The 21013-nt window shown below is 43.6% G+C and overlaps 1 protein-coding gene across 1 annotated transcript in view; it reads right to left on the bottom strand.

The window, feature by feature from the left end:
- The window catches only part of FRMPD2 (FERM and PDZ domain containing 2), a 79594-nt gene that overhangs the window by 41003 nt on the left and 17578 nt on the right, over positions 1–21013 (bottom strand). Inside the window, exons 10-13 of the mRNA XM_082407150.1 lie at positions 18228–18378; positions 17455–17593; positions 12068–12223; positions 4882–5067 (exon numbers count right to left, since the gene is read on the bottom strand). Of these exons, the coding sequence (XP_082263276.1) occupies positions 4882–5067; positions 12068–12223; positions 17455–17593; positions 18228–18378 (632 nt within the window). The remainder of the gene's footprint in view (positions 1–4881; positions 5068–12067; positions 12224–17454; positions 17594–18227; positions 18379–21013) is intronic.

Here is a 21013-nt window from a genome sequence, read left to right on the forward strand (position 1 = left end):
TGGACCTCAGTGCCCTAAGGTATCCCAGAGAGTGGAACTTTTCGATCTCATTTCTTGGCATGAAGCTGAAAACAGTCTTCACTGTAGCGGTTTGGATTTTTTTCCATTTTGATAACATCATTTAATGGGAAATTCATATCTGTAGGCCAACTTTCACACAGGCAAGCTGCTCTACGAATAAGATGATGTATAACTTGAATCCCAGGGTTTTCAGCACAAACATGAAAAATGTATTTACATCCCTGCTGTTGCAGAACAAAAATACTTGGTGCTTCTGTAACATCATGTTTGTTTCTAAGCATGGTTTTACTATTTCAAATATTTCATCCCCAGTAGTTTTATTGTTGCCGCTGTTTGTTCACAGGCTGGTTTCTTTGTTTGGTTTGATACATCTTTGCAGAATAATAAGATTCTTCCAGACACAGGCGGATGTGCCCTGAAGCTAAGGAAGTTGAAGTCCCAGGCCTCTACTTGGGAAGGCCATTTCCTGGGAGGGACCCAGCATATTTTCTTGTGTTCTTGTAAAACGTGGGAAGTAAGATGCTTTCGCCACAATCTGTTAAGACCACTGACTCTTCTTTCCACTGCAACTCAGTCTCACTTTTCTCACCATAGGTAACGTTGCATGGTGGGGAAGCAGATCTCACTAAGGAGAAGTTGAGATAGGGCTACATTTAGTGTAGATTTAGCGGGATTTATTTATGCGATTTGCAGTCTCTTCTGCAGTAGTTTATTGCCAACCATCCCAGAATACTCCTTGCATTGGACCGACTCACTCAAAGTCTCAGCATAAAGATATAGGGCCAGTGGCCATGTGAAATTGACTGTGCCCTACAGTACCCAGCCCCAGAAGTATGCGGTGTCAGCACTGGAGGGGAACAAGGTTTAAAATACACAGAGCCACAATATCAAAAACAAACAAACAACCCAATTAAAAAATGGGCGGAAGGCCTAAATAGACATTTCACCAAAAAAGACATACAGTTGGCCAAGAGGCACATGAAAAGATGCTCAACATCACTAATTATTAGAGAAATGCAAATCAAAACTGCAATGAGGTATCACCTCACACCAGTCAGAATGGTCATCATCAAAAAATCTAGAAACAATAAATGCTGGAGAGGGTGTGGTGAAAAGGGAACCCTCCTGCACTGTTGGTGGGAATATAAATTGATATAGCCACTATGGAGAACAGTATGGAGGTTCCTTAAAAAACTAAAAATAGAACTACCATATGACCCAGCAATCCCACTACTGGGCATATACCCTGAGAAAACCGTAATTCAAAAGAGACATGTATCACAATGTTCATTGCAGCTCTATTTACAATAGCCAGGACATAGAAGCAACCCAAGTGTCCATCAACAGATGAATGGATAAAGAAGATGTAGCATATACATACGATGGAATATTACTCAGCCATAAGAAGAAACGAAACTGAGTTATTTGTAGTGAGGTGGATGGACCTAGAGTCTGTCATACAGAGTGAAGTAAGTCAGAAAGAGAAAAACAAATACCATATGCTAACGCGTATATATGGAATCTAAAAAAAAAAAAAAAAATGGAACTGATGAAGTGGCAGGGCAGGAATAAAGATGCAGACATAGAGAATGGACTTGAGGACATGGGGTGGGGAGGGGGAAGCTGGGGCGAAGTGAGAGAAGCATCGACATATATATACTACCAAATGTAAAATAGATAGCTAGTGGGAAGCAGCTGCATAGCACAGGGAGATCAGCTCGGTGCTTTGAGACGACCTAGAGGGATGGGATAGGGAGGGTGGGAGAGTGGCTCAAGAGGGAGGGGATATGGGGATATACGTATGCATATGGCTGATTCACTTTGTTGTATGACAGAAACTAACACAGCATAGTGAAGCAATTATACTCCAATAAAGATGCATATAAATTAATTAATTAATTAATACACAGAGCCAAAGGCCAGTCTGAGGGAAATATTTTCAATTATCAGAAATGAAAACCTGTAATTTAATTCTCAAAAACACCTAATTAAGTGGAAGTTTTATCTTATCAGGGATATACTTTATAATTGTATATACTGCCTTATAAATACAGCACACAATTTTCTCTTTTTTTTGATAGGAATCACACAATATGGAATGTATTCGATTTTCCTGTGTTGGTAGCATTTAGAAACCTACAGAGGCACTTCAAAGAGCAAATATGTCTCTGCCGCAAAGCTGCATGTTTTATGCATCTCATCAACAGTAAAAACAACTTTCAATCAGCCATGCTAGAAGGAACACTAAATTAGATTTCTCTTCTCTGTAGAGAAAATATTACAAAAGTATCATCCTATGGAAAAGTAATCAGAGGGTACGCCACCAAAAATTTGAAAGGAAAAAAAAAGAATTATAGTGTTTATCAGGGAGTTCATTAATAAGAATATTACTTTTTTTGCTTTTGTGATTTTGCAGTAGCTGTTCAAGTTTTTTAATATATATTTATTTATTTATTTTTTTTTTTTTAAATTTTTGACTGTGTTGGGCCTTCGGTTCGTGCGAGGGCTTTCTCTAGTTGCGGCAAGCGGGGGCCACTCTTCATCGCGGTGCGCGGACCTTTCACTATCGCGGCCCCTCCCGTTGCGGGACACAGGCTCCAGACGCGCAGGCTCAGTAGTTGTGGCTCACGGGCCCAGCTGCTCCGTGGCATGTGGGATCTTCCCAGACCAGGGCTCGAACCCGTGTCCCCTGCATTAGCAGGCAGATTCTCAACCACTGCGCCACCAGGGAAGCCCTCAAGTTTTTTTTTTTAATTCACAGGTTGTGGTGATTTCTTTTCTCATTCTAAATGAACACTCACTTTAAAATCTTGTTTGTGTTTGGAACTTTGCTTCCTTGTTCTTGAAAAGAGCCCTACAAAGCCTGTATTCTCCCAGATTTCAGGCATTTCTCTCCAGACATTTTAACTACTGCTAATACCCAAGAACAGTTACTAACATGGGAAGGTTCATCATTACACAATGAATGCTTTCTTGATTGAATAATCTTCTGAATTGATGTCTCTGTCATAGATGGGCTACCAATGCACCTACAAATCATATTCATTGAAAAATGGCATTTTCCTCTATTTCCTTTGTTACTTCTCTCCAGGCTGACAAAACAAATGTCTGCAATTGTCTGGAGCATTCCGGCTTCCGCTATTAATTAAGCAAATTTGAAACCAGCTTCCTGAGCTCATTCTCGTATTGTTCGTGGAGTTCCCATTTTGTGCTTGCAGAAGTGTGAAGAGTCCAAGTCATTTTCTGTGTAAGACGCCTGGTTTGTGGCAAGCAGCTGGTGACATTACTTCCCATGATGACTTTTCCATAAAAAAAAGGATATTTATGCTGAGGAAGAGACTGGTCATCAACATGAAAATTCTAATTCGTGACAAGGGTGTTTTTAAGCTACTAAGTTTGTTTTGTGAACCTGATGATTTTCCAGCTTTAATCAAGAAATTGTCTATTGTCATGGGGAAAATAAATATCTGTAAAAATTAAACCAACTTAAATATAAAATACTTAAGGGGACTTAAATTTTATGTCTTCAAAAAATTCTATTTTTCAAAATTACTTTGTAGGTTGTCTGCATTTCTACAAATGTTTTAAAAGAAATTACACTGAGAATTTTGAACAATTAAATATGAGATAGAGAAAATAGGAAGTAATATAATAGCATTGAATAAATTCAATAATTAAAATTCTTCAAATAATCTTTCAGTTGAATTAAAGTTATTTGAGTCATTAAATTTCTGAAAAGTTCACAGAAATAAATATCAATTACTTTTAGATAAGGTCAAAAATATTTGGGAAAAAGTCAGTTTCCTGATATTATAAAGGCCACTTTAATAAAATTATGCTCAATTATTATTTATTTTTAGATGTCAGCTTTTTTTCTAAGGAAAAACAATACTTTATTATGAAGTTCTATCAAGAATCACACTTTAACAATACGTCAACTTTAACAGCCAAGATGGGAGAAACACAAGAAACACTGAGAAAATGAATAAAATCAATTATGTTCTGCTTAGGAAACTTTAACATTAGATAATGATAATGAAAACAAAAACCAAAGAATCAGATCATGAAAAAATATCTCGTTAGTAGGAAAAATTTTAAAACCACAAGAGACAATTCAATAGAAAGTAAAACTAAAATGTTTCTTGAGCCACAAGTCAAAGAACTTCATGTTTTATAATGAAATCATTGCTGAAGTTATGGGATACTGACCCACAGGACAGGCAGGTAGATTAGCTACTGGAGCATTCTCTGCTATGGTGACACACATAATGTTTTTGATGTCAAATTTATTGTAACTGAATTCAAGAAAATGGTGTTCAAATGTTATTTCAAACATTGTACATTTAATAGGGTTGTTGTTTTGTTTTGTTTTGTTTAAATGGCTGACAAAGGTTTGCACACTTGTAGTCCATGGGAGACAGGCCAGATGCCTCGGTACAATGTGTGCAAAGGGAAAATTAAAATACAAGGAAAATGTTTCAAAAGCATGCAGACTCCATTGCACCTACTATACACTCTCCTCCTCCATCCCCCACCTCCAACCTTGCTCTCAACATCAATAGATTCCCCAAATTAAAAGAACTTCACCCAGAGGGAAAGTGTAGTCCTTTAGGCCAATGGCTGCCCATGGGGGTGAGGAGGAACTAGGTGACGGATGGCAGAGAAGAAATGGCCTCGTGGGGACCCTCAAACCCCCTGGTAGACTTCTTCCAAATATGTAACAGTCATCAGAGTACAGGTTAGCTGACAGGCTGTGAGCTTACCTTCTTAGGAGAAGATCACCTGACCTATCGCTCTTTAAAGGGATAACAGATCAAAGAAAAATGAAGCATGGGTCATAATCAACTGAGTGACACTCACATAGGCCAAAATCTTTTCAATTTCTCTCCACTGAAACCGTGAAGTCGCAATTCTGCTGTTGTTTCTCATTTCGTACACTATGACTCCCTTGGCACAGAGCCCCAAGGCCATCTCTCCTCCTGGCCTTGTCTTCTCTGGGAGAACTTGGTAAACCAGCACACCATATTCCGGGAGCTGCTGAGTCACCTGGAATGAGAAAAAGGCCAATTAAGAAGAGACAGGCACATTGGTCTAAAATAATGGATTTCAAACCATTCCATGAAAAAAACACCTTCACGTATGTTCTGAAAAAAAAGAGTAGGATTGTCAGATAAGTTTAGGAAACACTGAACTAAACAGATCTCCTTACTATAGAATTCCTCCGTACCTCTAAGTATGATAGGGTTTTTCTATTTTATTAACCCAAGGAATCCTTTCCTAATGAAGTACCTTAAGACACTTGGAACACAGTTATTATGAAAACGGTACAATAGAGTAAAAATATTCTGAACAAAGTTGTAGAATTCAGACTCTCTTGAATCATCTCAAAGTAAAGAATCCTTTTCCCAAAGTCTACTGCAATACAATCCGGTACGACCCCTTCATTTTACAGATGGAAGAACTGAGGCCCAGGCACAGAAAGCAAACTTCCAAATGGTTAGCATCACTGTTAAAGCAAGATGAGCCATGAACATCCTGCAGAGAAAATGACCAATCACTGGCACTTCTCACCACGTAGCAGTGCTTTGGTGGGGTCCCCACAGCACAAGATCTGTCTTCAGTTTACCAGTTTAGGAGATGGAATTTTGTCAGGGGCATGAGGGTCAATCAGAGCTGGGAACTGCATCAGGCCAACCAAAATCTTAAGAGGCTGGAGTATAAACCTAACACAAATGTTTTTATGTCTGAATGGTAATCATGTCTCTATTCTGGTCTCTACCATCTTCATCTTCACCTGGAAGGCTCCAGTTTTTACCAAATGGTTGATGTACCTCAGCTCACAGCAGGGACATTTTTCTCCAGGCATTTGAAACCCTCTCAGAAGGGTTTCACTGGTGAGATCTGGTATCTCATCTCTACCCCTGAGCAGAGGGCTCTATGTCCTGCCTAACCTCTCTCATCCCCAGGTGGGGTCACAAAAATGAGGACAAATTATGGCTTTTGAGAGCTCCTTTCTCAAGCTCTTTGCTGACCTTTCTCCTTCTGCTGATAAGTAATCTGTGCAGATAGGTTTCACTGCCTTCAAAGCCTACAGCTCTTCACATGATCTTCATTGCATTTCTGGACCCTGAACCTCCCCGCTTTGTTTAACTTTGGAGAGACCCTCTCATTGCCACTATCATCATCGTCATCATCATCATCCAAAACAATATTTGTTGGACATTGGTGCTGAAATATCCAATGGCCAGACCAGGCATGTACTTAAAGTACGACAAAGCAGGGCCATCCCAAAACAATTAGGTAAATTCTTTTAAAGAATTTGATGTGATACAGCAAAGGAAACCATAAACAAGATGACAAGACAACCCTCAGAATGGGAGAAAATATTTACAAATGAAGCAACTAACAAAGGATTAATCTCCAAAATTTGCAAGCAGCTCATGCAGCTCAATATCAAAAAAACAAACAACCCAATCCAAAACTGGGCAGAAGACCTAAATAGACATTTCTCCAAAGAAGGTATACAGATTGCCAACAAACTCATGAAAGAATGCTCAACACCTTTAATCATTAGAGAAATGCAAATCAAAACTACAATGAGATATCATCTCACATCGGTCAGAATGGCCATCATCAAAAAATCTAGAAACAATAAATGCTGGAGAGGGTGTGGAGAAAAGGGAACCCTCTTGCACTGTTGGTGGGAATGTAAATTGATACAGCCACTATGGAGAACAGTATGGAGGTTCCTTAAAAAACTAAAAACAGAACTACCATATGACCCAGCAATCCCACTACTGGGCATATACCCTAAGAAAACCATAATTCAAAAAGAGTCATGTACCACAATGTTCATTGCAGCTCTATTTACAATAGCCAGGACATGGAAGCAACCTAAGTGTCCATCGACAGATGAATGGATAAAGAAGATGTGACACATATATACAATGGAATATTACTCAGCCATAAAAAGAAATGAAATTGAGAATTGAAATGAAGTGAGGTGGATGGACCTAGAGTCTGTCATACAGAGTGAAGTAAGTCAGAAAGAGAAAAACAAATACTGTATGCTAACACATATATATGGAATCTAAAAAAAAAAAAAAAAAGGTCATGAACAACCTAGGGGCAAGACGGGAATAAAGACGCAGACCTACTAGAGAATGGACTTGAGGATACGGGGAGGGGGAAGGGTAAGCTGGGACAAAGTGAGAGAGTGGCATGGACATATATACACTACCAAACGTAAGATAGATAGCTAGTGGGAAGCAGCCGCATAACACAGGGAGATCAGCTCAGTGCTTTGTGACCACCTAGAGGGGTGGGATAGGGAGGGTGGGAAGGAGGGAGAGGCAAGAGGGACGAGATATGGGGATATATGTGTATGTATAACTGATTCACTTTGTTATAAAGCAGAAACTAACACACCATTGTAAAGCAATTATACTCCAATAAAGATGTTAAAAAAAAAAGAAAAGAATTTGATGTGATAGTTCAAAAAAAATTTAAACCATTAATGTAGTCATCATCAGAATAGAGATGCCTTTGTTAGACTTGCTTACATTTTTTAAATTGTTTAGTATTTATTTTAATTTTTTAATTATATAGAGAGGGATATGATACTGAAGTACTTGGAGCCACAAAATTCTTAAAATGGTAAAGTGCCATTCTGTAATGGAGCAGGACCCTATGGGGCCTTCCTGGGACAGACACACACACACCCTCCCCATGTCTTCCGCCTGCCTCTTGTTTGTAGAAAAACTTTAGCTTCCTAGTCCTTCCCCGAGTTCCAAAGAATAAATTTAATCAGACAAGTGAGAAAATGCAGAAACGAAGGAAAACAGTCAAGCAAGACAATTTAATAAGAGCCGTTAAACAAAGTTAAGAACGTGTAATTCCTCCTCAAAGGCTATAGATAATATTCTGAGCCATATCCTTTGAGCTGTTTTGCAGATACTGAAAGCCCCACCAGGAGGAAGAAGTTAACTGTATGCTGACCACCACCAGCATGTAGACCCCCAGACTGGTTGGAACCAGAAGTTGATGATGGTGACTCCCAATTACCTCACTGCCAACCAATCAAAAGAATGTCCATGATTTGATCACACACCCCACAGCCCTCTCCCTCACCCTGTCTTTAAAAACCTTTCCCTGAAAGCCATCAGAGAGTTCGGGTCTTTTGAGCATGAGTTGCCCATTCTCCTTGTTTGGCACCTGCAATAAATGCTGCACTTTCATTCACCACAACCGGGTGTCCGTAGATTGGCCTTACTATGCACAGGTGAGAGGACTAAGTTCAGTTCAGCAACAATTCTAAACATTTCTCATGCATTTATTTCATTTAATCTTCACAGTAATCATAAGAGATAGGTGTAGCTACCTCTTTTCAAATGAGAAAATGGTGGCACAGGAAGCCTAAGTAGTCTGTCAAAGTTCCCACTTAGGAGCCAGGAATGAAAAGATGAGTCTGTTTTCTTCTGAGTCTTCACTCTTAACAACTAAAATACAGAGTTTCCATAAAGTCTGCAAACATAGGTAAATTTATGTAATGTCGTCAAGGGCATCTTCCATCTGTAAAATAAATAATATTACCTATGTCTCCATGCTTTACTAGGGAATCTTCTGTGGCATCACTCCTCCTCCACTCTGTGCTGCTACTGCTGACTTTCCTCTCTGAGGGGCACCTCATCTCCTTGTGCTTAGGGCCATCTCACCGTTTTCGCCTGATCCCTACAGTGAGCAGCAAAGCTGAGACTGGACCCAGGCTCTTCTGGCTCCCAGCCCACACAGCACCCTGGCTGTACTAAAAATTGTTGGAACAAATGGATTATTTCCAGATATTCTTCAAGAGATTTACAGCAATTTATATCCTTTGACCCTATCATTCCACTTCTGGGAATCTGTCCTAAGAAAATATACTGAATGATCAAGACAAACCCTTGATCAGAGCAATGTTTGTTGCACACTTGCAGAATTGGGTTGGCAGGACTAGTTTCCTAAAGGCAGTACCACCTTAAAAGGGATTATCAGGCAAGCTTTACAAAGGATATTTACAAAGCATTTGTAATTATCTGGGAAATGCATCTGTTATAACACTAAGTGGGAAAAAACACAGGGTACAACCAGTATGATTTCAACAGCAAAAAGAAAAGAAAAGAAAATATTTTAACAGCATATGGCAACCCCTAGTTATGTGGAAAGATGGTTCCATGGTTGAAGAAGTTTGGAAAACACTGAGTTAACCTTGAACAGGTTGTTCTGGGACTAATATGCTAATATAACTGTGAATCTTGGAGACAGAGTATGTTATTTAGCAGTACCCAAACTGGACTTCTGCCAAGTCTCCTTCTAGTGTGAGATGATGAAATAGCAGAATTAGTCATCAGTGAACCGGAGGCCAATAGGCGCCATCTGATAATGGAAAAGGGAGCCACGAGGAGCTATAATTAAACAATCCAGTGACTGTTTATGGAGTAACTGGGCTATGTGCTGGGCTCTGGGGATTCAAGACCCTCTGGACATTTACAACTTAGTAGAGAGGACAAGAAGTGAACAAAATGACTGCAGTGTAGAGTGTCAGAAATATATACCAACAATGTTTCAAATGTTCTTAACCTTCGACCCTGTAATTCCACTCATGAGAGTCTATTCCCAAGAAATTAATCAGAAATGCAGCTAATGACTTATGTAGTAAAAATACTAACCTCAGTATTGTTTAAAATAGTCCCATATTTAAAACAATTTATGTGCCAAACAACAGAGTATTGAGAAAAAATTTAGGGTACCCCATGTGTTGACTCAAAATAAAGTTTCAAAATTTTAGTGAGATGGGATTATAAAAAAACACAAAACTGACTATATAATATAAACCCAATTTTAAATATATATGCATGTACACATGTGAATGCACAGAGAAGGATGAATATACTCAAATGTAATCGTACTGTCTCCAGGGGGCAGGATCATGAGCTAACGTCTACTTTTATAATCATGGAGGAGAGGGCTTGTTTAACAAACACTAGCCGTAACAAGAAGGGTCACAATGTGGTCTGGGGGTTACCAAGAACTCTCTAGTCCATGTGTCTGTACCGTGGGCAGGCCTAGCATCAGCAAGCCCAACCAACAACTGTGGGGAACCACGGTAGGTGTTCCTTGAAACTGGTAAGATCGCATGCAAATCAAATCTATTTAGTGTTTTCCATCAAAGACTAAAAAAAAGTTTAGAGATTACCATACTAAGTGAAGTAACTCAGACAGAGAAAGACAAATATTATACTGTATCACTTATATGTGGAATCTAAAAAATAGTACAAATGAACTTATTTACAAAACAGAAACAAACTCACAGACATAGAAACAAACTTATGATTACCAAAGGGGAAAGCAGTGGGCGGTGGGGGGGGGGGTAGATAAATTAGGACTATGGGATCAACAGATACACACTACTATATATAAAATAGAAAAACAGCAAGATTGACTGTAGAGCACAGGGAACTATATTCAATATCTTGCAATATCCTATAATGGAAAAGAATCAGAAAAAATATATATCAATATATGTATATAACTTAATCACTTTGCTGTACACCTGAAACTAACGCAATATTGTAAATCAACTATACTTCGATTAAAAAGCAAAGATATGCCCTAAAGAATTTCCTGCATTTTTGCTTACAAGATGGTGGCTTCCTTTACAACCACTTGTCATCCTTCAACCAGAGGAAGGAGGGACACAGTGAGCCCAGCACACTAAGCCAGGGCCTGGGCAGAGGCAGGCCAGACATCGTCTGCCTGCAGGAGCCTCTGCAGACCTGAGTCCTTATTCTGTCCGCTGGCTCTATGGTCCTGTGGCCACTTTCCATCGGATGTGTGCTGATGGCTTTGAAGTCCCCACTTGTCTCTCGTCAAGGAAATGCTGCATCCCCTTAACAAGGAACGCACATGAAGTCTGGATAATGGAAGACAGTGAGAGCCTTTCTGCCCGGGCTTCTCAAATGAGATGCTTGAGGGTTTACACTGTGCTAGGTGTTGCAGACAATTCCAAGTGACTGACCAAAAAAAATGGACAGACCTCACCTTGGCAGTTCTGCTTTCAAATGACTGTCTCTATCAAAGGCAAGAAAACACAGAATATTTCTACCCGCTTCAGGAGACTTTTGTACAAAGAAATGTATAAACCCTGGAGTTTCCTTTTGAAACTGATCCCCAGCTCTAAAGGCCCCACCAGGCACATCACCCTGGGGAAGCTGGGGGGCCTCCTCCCACGTGCCCCCGAGCTCTACCTGCACAGGCAGAGCGGCCATTTCCTCCCACCCTGAAGTAAAGTAACTGGTACTGTTATTGTTCTCATTGGGCAGTTATCACAGTGTTGCATGCCTCTGGGTACCCATCTGTCCTCCCGACAAGACTTGGGACTCCCTGGTGGCAGGAAGCATGTCCTTTCTGTCTCTATTTGCTACTGTGCTTGGTCCACTGCAGGTGTAAGTCGTGGAGTGAGCAAAAGCTATTCGTCGGAGGCTCTGTGTGCCCACAAACATAAGGGACTGAAATATCACTGCTTTTGCTAAAGGGCCAAAGAAAGAGTAGACCAGAGCTGCACCCATATGTATGGACCACACCACCTGTGCTGTGCTGAGAACAGTGCCCGGAAGGCTGCAAACTTGAAGTCTTCCAATGGCTTTGCTTTTGGCTCACACGCAAGGTTTTTACTTCAGTTGTCAGAAATGTCTCTATGAGAAATGTGGTCTCCCCCCACTCACTGAATAGTGACTGTGAGCTCCAAGATTGAAGAAAGGCCCTGCCATACCCACCCCAGCCCAATAAATCTTACCTATTTGGGGGGATCATTTCCAATGCCATCTGCTTCCAAAAGTCTCTCCTTGCCCCACAGGGCGATGGAGCTTCCTCCCTTCCAAAGGCTCAAGTCCCTTGGTCATACTTCCTTGTGGGTCTGAGCACATCCAGCCCCAGAGAAATCTCTGGAGGGGATTGCCGACTATGTGCCCTTGAACACTGATACACCCTCTCAAGAGTCCAAAGGCCTCACCCTCAAGAACTCCAGCTCCGCATCCTCTCCCCAGAGCACAGGACTTAGACGGTGCAGCTCTGAGACTTCGACTTGGACCCGGAGAGCCGTCATCCTCTCAATCAGACTTGCGGGGATGTAATCTTCAACTCGAAAATAGGCTTTACTCTCTACCTGCTGGAAAGATGCAGAAGAAAAGAGGTGCCACCAAGATGCCTTCTATGGGACTCTGAGCAGAACAGAAGCCTGTCTGCTCCTTTAAAGTGCCCACTGAGATATCATTTCCTACCATATTAGAGGCTGGGCCAAACCATATGATAGGACAGAAGGGAGAGAGGAAAGAAGCCACCTGTTTTTGAGCCCCTTCTGTATGCCACGTGGTGCCCAGAACACATTAGCTCTTTCTATCCTCACGGTAATCCTATGAGGACAGTATTATTATTGTCATTGCCAAGATGCACAAAATGAACAAGAAAGGAAGTCATTCAACAGGGCCAAGGTCACACCACTTGTAAGTGACAGAAAGAAGATTTCATCCCCCAAAGGCCTCACACATTCCACAATGCCACTCCACTTCCCAAAAGGCACAGTGAAACCATGGCCCTAAAGCTTTGTTTCTATGTATTCATTTAGCACTTCTGTCTGCATGTGCTACCAGTACACTGTCCCCTCTCACAAGGGAGGTCTGGGCTGTGGCACCGTCTCTCCACAACAAGGTGATCAAGAAGTTGTCCCCTGAACAAGAGAAGATCTGACACCCACACCCTGCCCCAGGCCAGAGCCTACATCAAGTCTACTCTTCTGGGAACCTGAGGCTGCAGCCCACCAGGAGCTGCAGGAAGATCGTCATGACTCAGCATCACTTGCTGTCTGATGCTAGGTTCCCTGGTACAGACTCCAGGGCAGAGAGAGGTAGGCAGATGTTTTGGAGGCATGGTCTCAGGGTTCACTGTAAGGAATGAGGAAAGTTGAGCTTGGCAGATGGAGAAGCTGACCCTTCCCTGGTATTCCTGAATCAGCCCATCCTAGTCTCAGGAAGCCCCTCCCAGTCTAATCTTGGGCAAGACAGGTCCCCACAGCTGAGGACAACTGCCCATGAGGGAGGCAGCTGGGAGCCGGGAGCATCTGGCCTTCTTGGGGCTGGGATTGGGCAAGTCGGTCTGATGAGGGGGTCTGAAGGGAACAGCACAGCATTCACTACATCCCCATGCTCCTGGTGTGGCACAGGAGTCCCCATGTAGCTGTGGACTGAGAATCCTCCAGCCGAGGGCTGGCCCATGCCACTTCTGAGCTCAGCTCAGAGACACAAAGGGAAAGAAATTGCTCAGCAATCCAGTGCATAAAAAAGCATTCAGAATGCTATCAGAATGGCCAAAATCCAGAACACTGACAACACCAAATGCTGACAAAGATGTGGAGTAACAGGAACTCGCATTCATTACTGGTGGGAATGCACGATGGTTCAGCCACTTTTAGAAGACAGTTCTTCAATTTCTTATGAAACTAAACATACTTTTACCATATGATCCAGCAATCATGCTCCTTGGTATTTACCCAAAGGAGTTGGAAATGTATGTCCACACAGAAACCTGCACGTGGATGTTTACAGCAGCTTTATTCATAGTTGCCAAAACTTGGGAGCAAAAGAGGTCCGTCAGTAGGTGAATGAATAAATAACCTCTGGTACATCCAGACAATGGAATATTATTCAGCACTAAAAGGAAATGAGCTATCAAGTTGAAAAGACATGGAGGAAACATAAATACATATCATTAAGTGAAATAAGCCATTTTGAAAAGGCTGGATGATTCTGACCTTGTGACATTCTGGAAAAGGCAACACTATGAAGACAATAAAAAGATTGGTGGTTGCCAGGGGTTGGGTGGAGAAAGAGAGACGAATGGGTGGAGAAAGAGAGATGAATAGGTGGAGCACAGAGGACTTTTAAAGCAGTGAAACTACTCTGTATGATACTATGATAGTGGATATATGTCATTATAAATTTGTCCAAACTCATAGAAGGTAAAACACCAAGAGCAAACCCTAATATTAACTATGAACTCTGGGGGATAACAATATGTCCATGTAGGTTCATCAATTGCAACAAATGTACCACCCTGGTGGAGGACGTTGATTGTGGGGGAAGATATGTATGCGGAGGCAAAAGGGTATATAGGAAATCTCTGCGCTTGCCACTCAATTTTGCTTTGAAACTCAAACTGCTCTAAAACAAGTCTACTAAGCTTTTTTTTAAGTATGTAGGATCTTTGACCCAGCATCTCATTGCTAGGACTATGTCCTAGAGAAGTCAGCATGAAACTAAAAAAACTCCAGCACAAACATTTATTTCTATGTCACTTAGGTTAAAAAGAAAGATCAGAAGCAACTGGAACAATAATAATAGTAGTTATTACCACTCACATGGTACCTCTAGGTGATGCCCACCGGTGAGAGAACAAATAAGTAAACAAAGGTCCAGCCCTGCTGAGGCATACCACGTGGCTATCCCAAAAGCTCATTAGGAAGGCCAGGGGAAGACATACTAAGGAGTGAGAAAGCAGAATGCAAATCGAATGTGGCAACGTTTACAACTGCATAAAATCCCTGCGTGTGGTCAAAGGCTGGAAGAGAATGCACCCAGAGGAAAGTTGTTCTACTGTAATGATGTGATTAAGGAGATTTATTTTTGTACCAAATTGTCTTTGCCTCCCTTTTTAAAATGCAAATGTAATCATGTTACTTCCTGCTTAGAATTCATCAGTGGCTCCCAATCTTTCACTACAGTGGTTTCTAAATCATGGTTTCTTTTTCCAGCACCAGAACCATTTATCAAACAAAATATCCACCCCTTAGGAGGGCACACGAAGTTTCTCCTGGATCTGACTGGCAGTGCCACCCAACCTCACAGCCTGGTAGCTAAGGCTGCCGTGAAATCCCTGCAGAGCTGGACGGGCCAGCCTCCTCCTCCTGCCCACTCAGTGACCCAGACACAGGGAGGGGCTCTCCCCTCTGAGACCCCCTAATGCCCTTTGATGTGCCCACCGCAGTGCCTGGCACATAGCGAAGCAAGGCCCTAAAAGTGAGTCCTGGCTGTGCTCTCACTAGCTTACCTAACCTCACAGAGGTGCAATTCTTCTATAATGCAAATAGAAATAACACCAGCTTTGCAGGGTTGACACAGGCTTAGATGATGCAAGCATGGAGGAGGCCCTCCATAAATTAGGGCTGAGCGAGTGGCTGCACAAATGAATGGGTGTGTGTAATCTGTTGCCTTTATACACACACACACACACACACACACACACACACACACACACAGAGAAAGGGAAAAAGTCTGCCTTTGGAGGCCACACAGGGGCAGCAGAGAACATCTTGGAACCACACTGGTCCCCAGAGCAGCTGGAGAGGTTGAGGTTAGGCAGGATCTGGGGGAGAAGCTAGAGGTGAAGGATGAGATTGGGCTAAGGCAGGAGCTAGGTGTGGCCAGTCAGAAACTGGGCAGGCCAAAGGCGCAGGGGGTCGCCAGAATTGGGCGCCTAGAGTCAAGTCTGGGCCCCTGGAGCCTCGGGGCAAGTGATCCCATAAGAAAGGTCTGGGCCTGCGTGTTCCCAACTGCCTTCAGTGGACCTGGCCCACAGTTTCCACCAACTATCAGCCCTAGAGTTAGGGTCTTGGGTTAAACATCGTGTCTGAATCCATAGACTGAAAGTTAGTCTTTGTTTTGTTTTATAGCAGAGCACTCCTGATTCTGGGGTAGGGGAAGGGAAGCTTGCAAACAGCAGTTGCTACATGCCGGGCCTCATACGTACGTCACCACCTTCCACCCTTACAGCAGCTTTGACCTACTACTATTTCCATTTTGCAGGTGAAAAAGCCGAGACTCAGAGAGACAACGTGCCCAAGGCCACTTAGCTACTTAACAACAGAGTCAGGGTTTGGACCTGGTTTCTGTCTGACCCCAAAACTCAGGCGCACTCCTTTGCTCCATAGAGCCTAGTAAGGGCAGCCCAACACTCTGCCCCTGGAGGCTGCCCTCCCTACCCCCACAACCTGCACCCAACCCGTCCACATGAGCTGCACACAGGGCTGGACAAGAGGCTGCAGCTAGGATGGTGACTGATTCACCGGGGCACCCCTGGCTGATAGCACCATCCATGTGCCTGGGCCCTTCTCCTCCCAAGACCCCCTCCCCACAAGTAGCAGTACAAGGGCAGGAGGGAGCTGGCCTAGGCATGGCTAGCACCCCAGCTCTGGGGACTGAGGAGACAGCAAGGAGCTCCAATGTAAGCAGTGACAGGCCTGGAGGCTTGTCAAAGGGGCAGGGAGGGGTTCCGGGGGCCAGGCCAGCCCTGGGAGACTGCCTGCCCAGGACAGGGGCGTGGGTGGTGCCAGGAGGAGAAAGTGAAGTCTCAGTCCTTGTGGACTGAAGTGGGAGCAGGGAAGGGAGGGTCAGAAGGACAGGGTGTTGGGAACTGAGCTACATTTCCCTGACAAGCAAGCTGCTGACTCCCCTGATGGATGACTTTTATCCACAGTGTTATCCAGCCAGGAGCCTGTACTCCATTCGTCCATCCACTCCTTAGATCAATGCTCTTGAGCAAACTGCCTGTGTTTGAGACACTGCTTTGGTGCTGAGGAAATGGCAGAACAAAACACACAAAACCTTTACCCTCTGGTGGATTCCATTCTAATGGAGAGACCTACAGTAAGACTGATGAGGAAATGGATACACCATGCTGGGTGGTGAAAAATGCGAGGGGACGAAGAAGGACTTAGAAGGCTCCAGACATGGTGGCACCTTCTGAAGATGTGCTAGGAGGAAAGCAAGATGATATTGGTGTAGTCTGAAACGTATTTTTCAAACTGCAACCTGCAATCCATTAGTGAGCTATGAAATCAATTTTGTGGTTCATAGCCTGCATTTATAAATTAACTAGAATAAAATAGGAAATACCAATGTGTATCACATATAGAAAGGGTGCATCTGATTTCCTAAACTTTTGCCTCAGTTCTGTTACATGGACACATGTGTACCGGTTGGGTGGTAATGTCTGTCATTTTTTTTATCAGGGGTTATGGCACAAACCATTTGAAAGCCAGTGATTATGAGAACGCAATAAATTAGTAAATTACTGTTTTTAGGCAAGACCTCAGATTAGAACTACATTACAATGTATAAACTTGACCTGTTGATCTTTGTATCCCCCAGAGTCTAGCAAAGAACACTTGATGGTTGTTTGTTGGATGAATGGATGGATGAATGAATGGAGGGATGCAGTTTACCCCAATCTCAGTGGTTGATAGGTGCTGAAAACACAGGCTCAGTCTTCACATTTCTAACTGTTCCCCCCATCCCATAATTGCTTCTCCAGTGACCCCACCCAAGGGACCTCGGTCTCCACCCCTACCTCCTCTGGGTAACTGCCAAACTCAGCCTGCAGGGCGAGGACCCCCAGCTGCAGCAGCATCTCGTCATTGCAGTACAGTTTCTCCTCCAGGACGTCTCTCCGAAGCTGCAGGTAAAATTGGTGCCTTGTCCAACTGTGCCTGGGAAAGAGATGCAGGAATAAAGGTCACTGGAATGCTGAGGGTGAGGGAGACCACTAAAGCCTGGGAAGCAGAAAAAGGAGAGAAGATGAGATACAAGTCAATAGAACCCAGAGGGCAATGCCAGTAAGACAAGGATGGTCTCCTTTATCCACACCGTGCTTCCTGTTACTCATTGAGGTCTACTCTGTGTCAGTCATTTCCCACAACCATGGAGATGTTTGTTCCTGTGGTTCAAGTGAGAAAACTGATGTTCAGTTAGATGGTGTTTCTAGTAAGCAAAGGAATAGAGACAGTGATCCAACCCCAAACCAGTGACCCTTTCCTCGAACCCTCATCACTGGGCTGCTGGGAGGCGGGGCATGTTGGGGTCAGGGGAGAGAGAACTTGACCTTGACTGGCATATGTTTGAAACAAAAGGGTAAGTTCTCATTTTGACCAGGGCCTGTCCCCAAACACTGACTTTTCCCCCTTTTCTGTCATATTGGAATCCGATCAACAGAAGATCAGCCACAGTAACTGTTTTTTATACGCACATTAGTGTGTCAAGCACTTGCCTACCCATTATCTCTAATGTCAGCTTGGATGTACATAAACACCTTAAGGAACAAACAAAGAAGTTTGCAGCACTCACTGGAGCAGCCCACAGTGACTGACAAAGAACTTTATTCTCAGAAAGAGTGTGAAGGTATCCGGGGAGCTCTTCTTCTGGGGCTGCTCACTCCAGCCTTCGGGGGCTATTTTGCACAACCTGGTTTCAACGTCCAGGAAAAAGAACTCTTTGCCTGAAATGGAAGTAGAGAGTATTTAGAGGGAAAAGCAGTCGGTCAGGCACCACCCCTCAGACTCACAGCCCTGAGCTCTGCCCGGAGGGTCAGACAAGAGCCAATTGAGTACAGGAGAGAACAGGAAGCAAGTCATCTGGATAGCTAGTACCACAAGACCTTTGTTGGGTCCATGAGGGGCCAAGAACAGGGGACAAAGAGGAGAGCGTCAAGGAAGAGAAACTCAGCACCCAGAGGAGAAAATATGATTATTTATCTTAGAGAAGATATCATTTAACATCTGCCTCCCAGCTACCATCTTATGGAAATAAAATTAAAAAACAAAGAGCTGAGTATTTATTCCATTTCTGCCATGGGCCAGGTGCATCAGCTGGACCATGCCCACATCTCCCCAGCCAGAGTGTTATGGACTGAATGTTTGTATCCCCCAAATTCATGTATTGAAGCCCTACCCCCTGCAGGTGTGATGCTATTTGTAGGTGGGGCCTTTGGGAAGTAATTAGGTTTAGATGAGGTCATGAGGGTGGGACCCCCATGATAGGATTAGTGTAATAAGAAGAGGAAGAGACCAGAGCTGGCTCTCTCTGCTATGTGAGGACACAGTGAGGAGGTGGCCATCTGCAAGCCAAGAGGAGGGCTCTCACCAAGAACATGACCATGCTCGAAGCCTGACCTTGGATTTCCCAGCCTCCAGCACTCTGAGAAATAAATGTCTGTTGTTTAAGCCACTCAGTCTACAGCATTTTGTTATAGCAGCCTGAGATGACTAATATAGGGCATAAGTGGAGTCACCTTTGTCTTTTGACCTGAATGTTGCCACCTTGAAAACTCCACCAACCCAAGCTCAGGACTTCAACTTCAGTTAAGTTTGTCTTCTAGCACCTCTGGGAGGGAAGCTGAATCAGCTCCAGCCACTGGAGGCCCCACCTCTACCCCCTGCTCTCCTCAAGGCAAAGCTTGACCCTCACCACCCTGCCTGGGTGCCCTTGGACACTCCCCCTGAACCCCTGCAGGTCTGCCGCAGCCCTGCTCTGCCCCACGCCCTTCTCCACACTCCGCCCTCACCACATAGTGTCCAGACCTCTGCCCACTGTGTCCTCAGCCCTGGCTGCTGAACCTGACTCCCCACACCGACTCACCCTTCCCTTTGGGTCACTTCTTCCCAAGGGATGCGCAGGTCCCCATTACAGTTTGGCTGGAAGACCCTCCCAAATGGGTTTATATCTAAACCCCTGACTGTCACTCTTGAGTGATTTACCCAGGAGGCCCCAGCTGAGTAGGTCTAGGATGTCCACGTGGAAGGGGTCCAGGGGTGGGCACCTGACTGGGAGGGAAAGTAGGGGAGAAGCCTTAAGGTTTTCCTCCCAGAGCAAGCACACTGGTTTTATTAAGGCTGCATGTTACAGATCAATAAAAATGTTTCCTGCAGGTTCTTCTATTCACACTTTAGGAAAGGTTGAGCAAACATCAACTGACAACATTGAAGCATATATTGTTGTTCTTTTCACTTGGGAGAGGGATTTTTCAGAGGTCTGCTGAGAACTATGAGAGGTAAGGACCGCCCTCTACCCACCATGGCACACTGAGTGATCCTACCACAAGCTGATAAGCCTCTCCCACTGGGGATGGGAGAACAGAGGAACACGGAGATCATGACACCTAGCAAGGTGGGCTGGTGGAGCAGGGTTTAACCTGAAGGCCTATGTGATCCCAGCTCAGCCTCCTTCCCATCACTCCACACAGTGGTTAAAGAGCTTCCACTACAACGAAGGGATCTTTGCGGTAGATGGAAATAAAAGACTCCCTTTAACAAAAGGGCAGAGATGGGAAGGTGTAAAAACCCTTTCCTTCTGGATCTTCAGAAGGGGTTCTTAACTTAGGCTCCTGGGGTGGGTGTGCTGATTTCCCATTAGTCTTGGATGATTAGATGGACTCCTTTTTATTTTTATTGTGGTAAAATACACACAACATAAAATTGACCATCTTGACCACAGTTAAGTATACAGTTCAGGAGAGTTAGGTACATTCACACTGTTGTGCAACCCCATCACCACATCCATCTCCAGAACTTTTTCATCTTGTAAAACTGCAGCTCTGTCTGTACCCATGAAGCAATAACTCCCATTTCCTCCTCCACCCAGACCCTGGCAACCACCGTTCTACTTTGTGTCCCTACGAAGTTGACTGCTCTAGGTACCTTACGTAAGTGGAATCATACAATATCTGCCTTTTTGTAACTGGTTTATTTCACTCGGCATAATGTCCTCGAGGCTCATCTATGTTGTAGCCTCTGTGTGTCATCTAGCCATCTATGTGTCAGAATTCCCTTCCTCTTTAAGGTTGAATAATATTCCATTGTACGTATATACCACATTTTGCTCGTCTATTCATCCGTCAGTGGATACTTGGCGTTGCTTCCGTATTTTAGCTACTGAGAATGATGCTGCTATGAACATGGGGATACCAATATCTCTGGGAGATGCTGCTTTCAATTATTTTGGGTGTATATGTCAATGTGGAATTGCTGGATCATAGGGTAAATTTGTAATGTTTTGAGGAACTGCCATATTGTTTTCCATAGTGGCTGCACCATTTTGCATTCCCACCTAGACGAAAATGTTTCTCACATTTGCTT

Source organism: Balaenoptera borealis, assembly GCF_965194805.1.
Source record: "Balaenoptera borealis genome assembly, chromosome: 10".
NCBI lineage: Eukaryota > Metazoa > Chordata > Mammalia > Artiodactyla > Balaenopteridae > Balaenoptera > Balaenoptera borealis.